The 12,485-nt window shown below is 39.5% G+C and overlaps 1 protein-coding gene across 1 annotated transcript in view; it reads right to left on the bottom strand.

Moving 5' to 3' along the window:
• The window catches only part of LOC107703432 (protein turtle homolog B-like), a 114,022-nt gene that overhangs the window by 3,509 nt on the left and 98,028 nt on the right, over positions 1 to 12,485 (bottom strand). Inside the window, exons 20-21 of the mRNA XM_016506058.1 lie at positions 8,587 to 8,673; positions 2,349 to 3,992 (exon numbers count right to left, since the gene is read on the bottom strand). Coding sequence (XP_016361544.1) covers positions 2,349 to 3,992; positions 8,587 to 8,673 — 1,731 coding nt within the window. The remainder of the gene's footprint in view (positions 1 to 2,348; positions 3,993 to 8,586; positions 8,674 to 12,485) is intronic.

The following is a 12,485-nucleotide window of genomic DNA, read 5'->3' as shown; positions in this document are numbered from 1 at the left end:
CACACACACACACACACACACACACACACACACACACACAGCTCTCACTAGGCACAATAAAATAACAAAAATAGCATTATAGAAGGGCCGTCCTTCTGCTGAGGCTGCCGAGAGAAATTAAAGGCCATTAGTTGAGGGGGGAAAATCACAGCTCAGCGACAAAGCATTGTCAGAAATGTGCTCATAGACATGAATACTGTCTACAATGGGCTTCACCATGCTGACAGGGGGAGAGATGGCGGGAGGGGAAAATGGCTACTTGGGAACAGTCACATAATGAAAAATAAAACAAAGCACTTGGACAACAAATGTAACAAGAATTTAATCAGATATTTGTTTCTTTTTTAACTGAAGAGCAATATTTAGCAATGGCATGCATGGCAATTTGCACATGGAACAGAACTTTAAAGGGGAATACTCTGGAAAAGCACTTCATTGGGTGAAAGCCACAACTTAAAAAGCTTTTTCTGCTTTAAAGAGCAGAACAAACTTAAAGAGCATTTTCTGGTGCCGATAGTACTTTCCCCATTGTAAAGGAAGTGCAGGAACCGCTTTGGAAGAAAACTTGCTTCGCATGATTGTGAAATGTGTTCTGCAGTCCAAATTTACACAAAACAAGTGCAGTTTTATGCATACACTGCGTGTACACTAGATCAATCATGATTATACAAAAAAAATGGAGAATTTCATTACACAAGGTGTCTGTGCAAGGCTCATGGTTTTTAAATCACTTGAATTACTTTCAAGCAATAAAAAGCTCCTATACCTAAAATGAAGTATAACATGCAACTCCTGCTTGAGACGGTCCCTAACAAATGGTCACCTTTATCCAGGTTGAGTTCAAATTCCCAGCTACTGCAAGTAGTGTTTGTGTTGTCATTTAATATAAACCTTCTTTTAGAAGCACATTTATTTTATAAACAGGAATTTTACCAGGAAGGTTACCTAAATGGCGAATTCTCATAAAATCAATATTATAGCTCTGTTCTTGACATTTATTTTTATTTTTATTGCATCTCAAGCATGAGGTTGTGTTGATTAAATGAAATGTGCTGGGTTTCCTAATCAATAACTGGGAAACGTGCATATGCATACTAAGACCAGAATGCATATAGGGTTCAAGACTGCAGAACTAAAATATGTGGCTATCTGAAAACAAATATAAAAAAAAATCAGTAAACTTGGTAATAATCGAAAGGAAAGCAAGACCCAAAGACTTGTATTCCCCTTTAAAGGACGAGGTGAATAAAAGCCCCACCTGCTGCCCCCCCCTTTCAGACATGGATCCAACCCTTACCTATTGTGGTGTAGAAGACCTGGTCACAACAACGCTGCCCAGATAGCTGAGATCAATCAAAAACAAAGCAGGTAAGACTCGAGGAGTCATCAAGAATGACCAAATGCCCTATTTAAGATGATAGCGACATAGCAACAGATGAGAGCAGACAGTCCCTGCAACACGTTTCGCCCAACAAGCCACCCCTGGCAGTCAGAGCTGGGGTGACCTGGGTGACAGGAGGCCAGAGAGAGGGGGGAGCGTTGAAAAGGCAATCATGCTGTCAGGTTACTTTGGAACAGGAGAAGAGCCCTGTGCTTGTTGTACTGGACACACCAACCTCAGCCTCTACATCATACATTCTGAGAGTCGTCCTAAAAAGCCTGGAGTTAGTCAAAACAGTGGGCTTCATTTGAACTGGGATTGGTCAATTTTATTGCACATGTGGGGTTCCTCCTGTTGGGTGAAAGGCAGGGTAAAGCATGACAGTGAATGGAAAGGCTGAGATCCTGTGGTGGTGTACCTCTGATTCCAGGCTTTTTAGGGGCTTCGTTATTGCATTTTAAATCAACTTAAAATGGAACTTCTCCAGACACGTAGCCCTAAAAGGTCTGTCACCACGTCTGTGAAGCAAATAATTCATCTTGACTTGACTCGGTTACCCCTCAACCACATTTGGTTAATGTCGCTCACTTTTGATCTAAGACAAGTGCTTTAAAGTGCTTCACAGACCTTATGAATGAAATTGGATGCCTGACATGAAAAGCAGAATTAGTGGCATAGAAAACTATAGCACAACTTGTCTATGTAGAAAATGGTTTTTAAATGGTTTTGAATAAAGCAAGGCATCTGGGGCAGTGTATCTATGAAAGCATGAGCTCTAACATTACTAAAACCAGCTTAAGGCAAGCAGCAAACATAATTTTGCCCATGTGTGCAAACTGTAGCTTTAGACTAAAATCAAAAGTGTGGTTATTTCTGCACTGAGACCCCTGAAGGGTCCTAGATGTTACACTTAGGCCAGATGGTACATGGTTTATCAATCCACACACTACAGGCCTAGTGCACCTACCCTGAAGCTGATAACTGGGGTGGAGAGGGTTCTGATGGAAGGATCTCCTCCTCAGTCCTCCTCTGGGTTGGCATCTGCCCAAAAATGTTGCTGCTTTCTACAGGAGGTGAAGGGGATTGTGACGGATAGCTTGCTGCTGAGGTGTCAAATGCCATGTGGGATCGGTAGCTGGGACTTGCCCTTCGGCTGCCTTGGCCTTGAGCAGGAGAGGAGGAGGGGGTGGACCTTCTAGAGAAGCTAGCTGAAGAAGGAGGCTGAAGGGTGATCTCAGACATCTCTGGAGGGATCGGGGGTTGGATGACACTGGGACGGGGCCTGGGGCGTACTACAATCTCCGGTGAGCCTTCATGAGAGCTAATAGGGCTCTGAGTTAGAGGTGAGAGGCGGGATGGCTGGAGAACTACCATGCTGGGTTCCATCCTACGGGGCTGCCTTGGGCTAAGCCTGGGTGTAAGCTCGTACCATCGGGTATCCAGGCTTCCAAATGAGCTTGGGCCAACCATGTGAGACACCGGGTCAGGGTAAGGCAATACCGGTACACCCATACCGTGGCTTGTGTGTCTTAGCTGCCCTAGACTCTGTGCCTCTTGCATAGGTAAACGCTTGGCTGGAAGGCCCTGAGGCTTGACCTTGCTGGGAGACTTGCCTGGGCGGCTCTTTGGGGCCTCCAGCTGCAGGATACCAGGGTAAGGAGATACTTGAAGGGTGGAGGGCTGGAGGGCACTAGGAGGAAGAACAAGAGGGGGAGGAAGGGGAGGTTCCGGATGAAGATGCAAAGGGTGTGGGGGTGGAAAAATAAAGTGAGGACCCTCGATTGTGGCAAAGGTAAAATCAGGTCGCTGCCAGATGTCTGGGGAGCGCGAGGTGGAGGGGTGCGCCAAGGGAAGGGTGTAGCCAGAGACTGCATAATGCTGAATCTCTCCCTCACCGATTTCCTCTGGGATGGTGGGATGACCAAAAGGTCCCTCCAGGTGGTAAGGAGGAGAAGACATTACTGAGCTGAGAGGGCTGGTGTCTGGCATGTAGAAAGCAGGTGGAGGCTCAGGTTCCCCTGGACTTCCTAAGTACCTGTAGAACTGGCCATGGGAAAAGGCTCGGAAGTGAGGAGCACCACGAATCTGCCCTGTAGCCTGGAGTCGACTGGTCTCCATGATAGTCATGCCTTCCATTGGCCTCTGGAAGCGGGGACTGTAGGCTGGGGGCTGCAAGTAAGACTCCTGGCTAGAAGAAATGGGGGAGATCTGATGGGGTCTGAGGGTAGCCATCATAGGCGGCATGGGCCCCGGATCATCATTCTCCTCATCTGACTGTCGAAATTCAGGGTACAGGTCAGACTCCTCAACGAAGGGGAATCCCTCAATGCGCCGTGCCTTAACTGGAGTTTCCGCATCTGTAGGTTCCATGATAAAGCGCCCATCTGGGCCACGACTGATCAATTCGATTGGCGTGGTAGCCTCCACCTCGTGCTTAGAGACGCTATATTTCTTGCTAATTATTGCTCGCTTGGTCTTCTTGTATAAAGACAGCTCCTTCTCCTTGGCAGGACTTTGAGGAAACTTCTTAGCTCGTAAACCATCCTCTGAGGACTCTGAAGGAGGTCCAATGGAGCGGACACTTTCTGGACTAACCTTTCCAGAAGATGATCTATAAAAATGGGAAAGAAAAAGAAAGAAGAATAAATAATGAATTATGTCACGGTCATTGTAGTTTCAAGTAAAAATATGTCTTAGACAATCTTAGTGACTCTTCTAAATGCTCTCATTTGTTGAGGTGAGGAATACCTGTGATTCAAATATACTTATAATACACCAAAACAAACCAACACACACTGTGAAAGATTTTTGACAGTCTCGCACACAAGGTACTTCAAGGTATCCTATCACACCCACAACTCTCAAAGTGACAGGTAAGGGGAGCATGACGTAAGCTATAAAATCCAACAGTATATATACATGTCAGCAACTGAAACTTGCTTATTTACTTGAAATGATTGCTATCATTGTTAGTAAGTTAATGAACTGTTTTCTGGAAATTTTTTGACATACATTTGAAACATTTCTTAAGATAAGATTCTTAAGAGTGCAACTGCTTTTTTTAGCATTAACCAGAATGATTGCTTAAGTGGTTTGTTTACTTTAAGGTCATAATCATGTGAGCTAAAAGTAACCTATTATTTAGATTATTTGCTTTTTAGGCATCTTTATGTTACTTTACATATTAAAAGCAATCAGTAATCTTCAAATCAGATTGAAAATATCTAGGACACAGGTCATGAGAATAATTACACGATTATTTTGGGCCCCATAAAGTAGCACCCTGAAATCTAAGAGATGATTACATATGATTACAATGAGTCTGATTGTTGGTTGTAATTTCCACTCTTTCTTCTGGATATATCTTGTCATAACTCATCCTTGTTAAGGCCTTATACTCTCCAGTCACCACTGTTTGAATGTAATAACTAATTCAGTTTTAACAGTATTGTTTTCTCAAGAAATGTGTTTAGTGTGTGTGTGTGAATGGTAGACATCACAATATGAGTCCTCATTAATCATAGATGGTGACATTTTCCTAGATATTCAACTGAGAGTATTTATGTGACCAAACAATGAGAAATAACAAGCATAGTCCAGAAAAGAAGAGAGAAAATGTTGGAGCCATAATACTTTATTCAGTAACAAATATACATGTAATGGCTGAAGCTTTGTTTTTGCTGAATCATTACACCATGCACTTTCGCTTGTAATGGCTGCGGTGATGGAGCTTGGTTTCCATGGCAACTGCCTACTGATGACCACCATTCAGGTGCAATGACGTTATGCCTGCTCCAAGCAACAATACAGTGCACAATAAAACAGGCTTTTCCCCAACCAAGCAGAGGGAACACACAATACACACTCTTCAGCAAAAGAAAGTCCCCACCAAAGAAACTTCCCACCATTGTTCTAACAAATGTTTAGAGGCATAATATTAAACATGTCTGTTAAGAGAATGAAAAGAAAACTAAATATACAGACAGGTTTGATCGGACATTGATTTGCTTGTCAACAAGGCTGTGCTTTCATTTTGCAAGAGTAAACATGTTTTAGATAAAAACAATGATAAAACATCAAAGATTCAGTGTGTGTTTTAGGTGTAATTATCCTTATCAGCTGATCATTTCAAGTTGTTGTCCTACTAAATGTTGTTATGAAAGATAATGACCTCAGGATTGCAGACACGAAGATGGTATCAGACCTTATAGAGGCCACCAAAATAAACCTTTTCTGGCTTTACTTGTCCTTCCATGCTAATTTCTCCTAAACTTTATAATAACTTAAAACAACCTTCAAACTAAGACTCGATTCAGATTCTATGGCACATGAAAAATTCATACAAACATTTTAGGTCACACAATTCAAAATCTTTCTGGACTAATTAAGCTGAACATTTAAGAATGATTGTCAGGCAATATAGTACCACAGTTAATACAGTTTTTGGCACAGAATATCTCATTAAAAGCTCAATCTACTATTACCATTCACTGTCAAAGCAATTACAAATAACAACACAAAGTGCATAAGCTTCACAATGTGCCAGGACTGTGCAGTGTTTACCATTTATATAAGTTTATATAAGTTAAATCCACTAACAAAACAATACTGTAACAAAAAGCAATCTGAACGCAGGAACACCCGCTGCTGCACGTTAACCTCTGGTGTGCAAGGGTGTGTTGGTGACATACAGGCAGAGATTCAAGTCCTTGGGAGGGAGAAATCTGAAACAAACATTATGGAGGTGATTAAGACACATGAAAGAGAGTGCAGGCCAGCCCTTGGCAGCCTGTGGGCTTAATGTGTGCAACGTTATTTAAACTACTGTAAATGTGTTGTAGCACAAAAGTTCGCATGCAATGCATTATGTAGAATACAGCAAGTAAAAATATTTTAAAGGGGTCATATGTGATTTCAAGTTTTCCTTTCTCTTTGGAGTGTTACAAGGAGTTTTTGGGCAGTGTAGAGTAGTGCTTGTTGTTTGTCATTTCTCCGATCACAAATGCAGACATGGTTTTATGTTTACACACGCGATGCAACGCAACGCATAAAAAGACAGTATAAGTCATTATAATCAGTAATTATGTCCCCACTGGATGCAACAAATGCCTCGTTTATAATCGGTTTTAATGTTTTTTGTCTCGTCGCTCCGGCCGGGACACAGCATCACAATATGGTGAGGGGCGTAACATTTCCGTCACACGCTTGAGGTATTCGGCCAATCACAACACACTGGATAGCTGGCCAATCAGAGCACACCTCGCTTTTCAGACCGATGAGCTCAGTAAAAATTGACGCATTTCAGAAAGGTGGGGCATAGAGGAGAAACAATAATGTACAGTATGTGGAAAATAATGTGTTTTTTGAACCTTAAACTGCATAAACACATTTCATTACACCAAATACACACAATAATGTTCTTTTTAGCCACATCATATGACCCCTTTCATATTATTATTATAAAACTGAAACTATGAAATATTATATATATATATACACAATTAACAGTGTTTACCATATACATTATAAATGCATGATAGATAGATAGATAGATAACTTTTGAAAATGTGAACCTGTGGAGGAAAAAAATACTGGGAAGAAAATTAGCAGATCACCCAGAGAGACCCATCAGGAGTGAGAATAACGCCAAGAAGAACTGAGAGTAAGCTGGGGAGGCTTAACTAAATAGAGATGTGACTGCATTACAAGAGAATCAAAACTCACATCCACACCCTCATCTCACACACCTTCGGATTCATCTCAAAGTGCAGGGTCAGCCATGTAATAGGTGACTTGATGAGAGTTCAGAGACCTGTATTAAATTTGATTCAGGGATGATTGTGTGTGAAATATGATAGAAATGTTATTAAAAGGCTAAATATGATTTAAAGTCTGCTTGCTTACTTAATTCCGTATAAAAGCTAGTGTTATGACAAGCGTTCATGACAAATTTGACCCAGTTCTGTGAAGAGGATTCCACAGCTCTTAATGCGCTGCCTTATAATCAAATGAAAGGTGCTGGGTCGCCCTCTGCAGGACACGTTAAAACTAACAAATTAAAGGTATTAACCAGGTTATTTACAACCTAAAGTCTATGGACTGCAAGTTCGGTATGCTGTCAGTTTCCACCAACAATTCTGAGTCCTTTAATTTATAAATGGAATGCGGGTAAATACACTTATAATGGAAGTCTAGTAAGCAAAAAGGTTTGTGGGGAGTATATTATAGAGGCTATATATGAAACTTATTAAATATTTGTTTTCAAAATGAATGTGCATAATGCTTTTCACAATACTGATTGTTTCAAAGCAGCTTTACAGAAAATTATAATGTTTATGTTTATAATATCCTACTAACCTCATTCTTTACAGTCACATTTAGCACATTAGAACTGGGTGATAATTTACATTTTGAGACAAACAAATGAGGCAGTAGAGATTTGCTATACACAGTAGTATATAATCGCTTCAAGTGAATGTGCTGTGTGTATGTGAACAAAGTCAAACATAATACAGTGGTAAGAAAAATATGTGAAACCTTTGTAATTAGTTGGTTTTCTGCATTAATTGGTCACAGAAACACAATGCGACACAAAAACACATTGGTCACAAGTCACAAGTATTGACAAACACAGTCTGCTTAGTACTGGCATAAAGTTGGCTTGACGTTGGACGTTCGATATTTGCAAATTTAGGGACAGTCTCTAAGGTTACATGCGATATTGGTGTACACTTTTCTAATTTCAATAGCATTTGAGGAGAATTACTTAGTCATAAAAACAACTGTAAAGTGTTCATCTAGGTGTCAACTATAATGCACACCTTTTACATTTTTGATATTTGTTAAAATAAACTGTAAATCATATGTAAAATATGCTACTTTTTCCAAAACTGAATGGGCTCAAACAGAAATTTAAGGCTCAATAGCATTTGAGGAGAATGACTTCCAGTCATAAAAACAACTGTAAAGTGTTATTTAGGTGTCAACTATACTGCACACCTTACTTACACATTAATTTCAAGGTCCTAACCGTAAATGTGTGAGTCGGGCAGGGTGCCAAAAGGCGACAAAGTCTTAAGATTTGAGTCTCCTTTGTGTATAGCGCATGGGTTCACAGCCTGCCAAAACAACCGTGGCCAGCAGCGCACATGGGACGCATGCGACATAAGGCAGTGCACACTGCTGAACAAGGTGCAGGCACTCACAGAGGACTGGAGGACGGAGGCCTGCAGCTACTCCTTTCCTGCCCTTCCCAGTAGGGTTCTATGCCAGGCAGAGGGGTAAGAGGACTCCTGCGACAGGAAACACAGTAGAGATGGGAGGTATGGGGAGGGGAGGGATCATGTTGGCCATTAACGAGCCTGCTTTACATACCAACATAGCAGAAAAAACTGACATGGAGAGACAGAAGTGAAGGAAAGATAAAGGGAGAGCTTGAGGGCATAAGAAACTATGATGATTAAGGGCACTGGATTGTTCATTTAGTAAATGACACAGTTCATCATCTTAAACACATTTTAGGGCCTATGCATGCAGGGCATGTCAAGGCCAGCTTGGATCCATGCAGTCTCCTTGTTTTGATATACCAATAGACATTCAGAGATTCCTGGCAAAAGCAGCTGATATACAGTGGAGTGCAAAGATCTGAGACTAAATGCTTCAGGTCTGCATTTAAAAATATATATATATTATATTCCAAACTTAGATTGAAAAAAAATATATACTTTTAATGTTTTTAGTACAAATTATTATCTGCACAAGGTTTTGTGTTAAAAGTTTAAAATAAAAAAGCCCTCTTTAGGTTTAATGACAACAGCACTTGAGCTGCATAAACAAGTTTTACACAAACTTGTAGAGTTTCTCAAGTTTAGAGTGTCTCACAAGGCTCCGGGGGGTGAACAAAGGCCTCCTGTTGCGAATCGATGCATTTTTGTAAGAAAAATATCCATATTCAAAATGTAATAATCACTTTAATGTAGCTTGCGCCAACAGTCCTACACAGAAGCAGTTCTGGGCTGATGAGGTATGAGGTCAGCACTGCGCATGCGCCGGTGAGTCTCGTGAATATGGATATTTTTCTTACAAAAACACATCGATTCGCTACAGGAGGCCTTTGTTCACCCCCCGGAGCAGTGTGAGACACTTTTTTTTTTATGGATGTGTGCTTTTTATTTAACTTCTTTTGGACTGATGCATGCAACACGCGCTGAGTGGCATTAAACAGCTTTAAAGATCAAAGACAATTTTGAATATAACTCCGACTGGATTCGTCTGAAAGAAGAAAGTCATATACACCTAGGATGACTTGAGGGTGAGTAATTTGTGGGCTAATTTTCATTTTTGGGTGAACTAACCCTTTAACATTTCTTAATTTTATATTTTCAAAATCCCCCAAAATTGTACAATTCTTTTTAAAATGACTCTTTCTTTCTTGACACTGAATACCAGATTTTCAATGTGACATCAAACTTTTGCCTCCACTGTATGATTTTGCAAAGCACAAGCCTATGTAAAAAAGTACAATAACTCAAAGTATATTTTGTGAAAAATGAGTACTTGATGCCATAACAATACTGCAGATAAAAGCAGTTACGTAACTAGCTAAAATACTATTTAAGAATAAATTCAATACTAAAGCACTGCCACAAAGAGATACCATACCCCAACATATCATGAAATAAAGTGAACTGCAATAGCTGCATGTTTTTGAATGTCACGACTATGCAGGGTATGACTGGCATCATACCAGATTTAGCCCACTTAGCTTTAGATTACTGAAAGATGCACATAGGAGGGTCAAGTACTATAAATGCAATATATGAGACATCACTAGTCAATGTATTATTAAGGAGGAGCACTGTTAAATGCTCTCTAGTCAGTTAAATCTCATCGTTTGGTTTTCTGAAGCATTAGAGTGCATCAGACGATGTATCAAGTACAACAGCTTCTTGCTTGATTAAAGCAGTATTCAATACTGTGATAGGATAATACTTTAAATATTAGATTATGAAGAAATATGAATAAATACTACTGAATGTATAAATAAGAAAATCCTAATCACCGATGTCCACTGTTATTAGCACTGGGAAGAAAGACAAACAGAGTTAGTGTAAAATGTAAGTTAAGATAAGACAAGTTTGTTGCAGCGGTATCCCGGAGAAATACCGGAGTAAAATACCGGAGAGAAGAAACTCCCTGTTCTTCAGATGTGTGTTAGTATACCATGGTAAATGCAAACTAAAAATATGAAAGCATTGTAACAGGCATTCTTGGAAGCAGAGACAACACCGCATGCACATTTACCATGGTAGAGAATCCACAGATATTGTTGTTATCACCAAATGTTATTAGAGTTCACCCAAAAAAAGTGGTGTCATCTGGGCTTCATACTACGTTAACTCTGGATTATCATGTTTTTAAAACACAGTTTTGACACTGGGTTAAGCTACATGTTGTATTAGTAATTTTGAAAGGCGTTTAGCACTGCTTTTAATGGGTTCATAAGCGGTTTTCAGTTAATATTCACTGAAAAATTCCTCCCCCACCATTTAAATATGCACATACAGTATCTATCTGTTTTGAGACACACAAGAAACAATTTTGGGTGAACTACACTATCCCTTGAAGTCTTTTTGGTCAGAGAGGACTCCACTTATTGCACAATCCGTGATTACAATTCATCTTCACGCAATAAATTGATAGTCTGTGTGTTTGCACACTTTTAACACAACTATGCAGTTCAAATCACATGTTGCACAGATGTTGCATATCATTTACAGTGCTTGTACTGTACGAGCCTGTTTTACACTCTTTTCAGTGTCTGATTGTTGCCATGGGAACTCAAAAGCAGCAGGGTCACACTAAATCGGTGTCTGTGTGCAGAAACCAATCACTATGAGGATGAACCTGAACCCAAACCTACCCTTTCTTTACCAGGGTAGTAAGTGTCATCAAAATCATGAACATTCATAGACAGGAGGTCAATACCGCAGTCAATTTATCAAGCAGGAATACATGAACAGCGTTTTTTCCTATAATAACAGAGTATTATATAAATCTCACTGCAAAACACTCATATCTCAAATTGCTCATTAACAGCCATAAAACACAAAATCAGTTACAGAAAAATAGAAATAAACTTCAAATGCTATTAATGAATGCTGTAAGGCACCACTGAAAATGCAGTGAAGTTTTAGCAGTAAATAAAAAATGTATTTAAAAATTAGACAAATTTGGTAATCATTATGTAAAAGTTAGCTACAGGACCCCTGCCCCACCAAAGAAATACTTGACCATACATCCCCCTTGAATTTTTTTTTTTACAATTAGACCACTGGGTAAACATACAGTATAAGATAAATTGTGCAAAAATTCTGCTTGGGGATATGCCCTCAAAGGTACACGTTTGCACCTTATTTAGACCCATCTTACGTTACTAATATGCTATTGCATACTACTTTTTTTTCTAACTGTTCTGCAAACAGAAAATGTCTTTAAATTGAGCATTTGAAGTCTTTAAACTGCCAAAGGTGAAGCTTATATTATTAGATTTAGTTGGTTAATTAAAAAAAATGTACCTCTTTAAATATCACGAGACCCAAAATTAGTGATTGAGATTATTAGTGAATAAGATTTGAATAAGCCAATACAGTAATAAATCTGCTGTAAAGCAGTGATTCTCAACCAGGTGGCTGGGGCCAACCAGGAGGCCTCAGCAAACATCCAAAGGTGACTCAAGATGACTTACAATGGTTTAAAAAAGCATTATATGAAGCACTATAATAATTTAATTTACCGCCTCAATGTTTGTTTCCTTTGAAGAACCATGATTCACACAATCTTGGAAAACCTGGATATATGAGAAAGCCTCATTTTAAAGGTGTGATTTCCAGACCTGGAAAAGTCATGTAAATTAATAAGATTTTAAAACACCATGGGCATTTTGTGTATTGAATATACATTTTACAAGTTATGCCAAGCTCTAAAATATTTGACTGGGTAAATTCGTTATTTACCCTGAGGAAAATTCAGGCCCTAAAACCGAAATCCTGAAATGTGATTATTTTCATTTTAATTATAATTATTTGAGTTACAGAAATTGAAA

The sequence above is a fragment of the Sinocyclocheilus anshuiensis genome, unplaced genomic scaffold (genome assembly GCF_001515605.1).
Source record: "Sinocyclocheilus anshuiensis isolate Anshui unplaced genomic scaffold, SAMN03320099.WGS_v1.1 scaffold330, whole genome shotgun sequence".
In the NCBI taxonomy this organism is placed as follows: domain Eukaryota; kingdom Metazoa; phylum Chordata; class Actinopteri; order Cypriniformes; family Cyprinidae; genus Sinocyclocheilus; species Sinocyclocheilus anshuiensis.
Note: the sequence above shows the minus strand (reverse complement) of the source record. Positions and strands in the feature narration are given on the sequence as shown.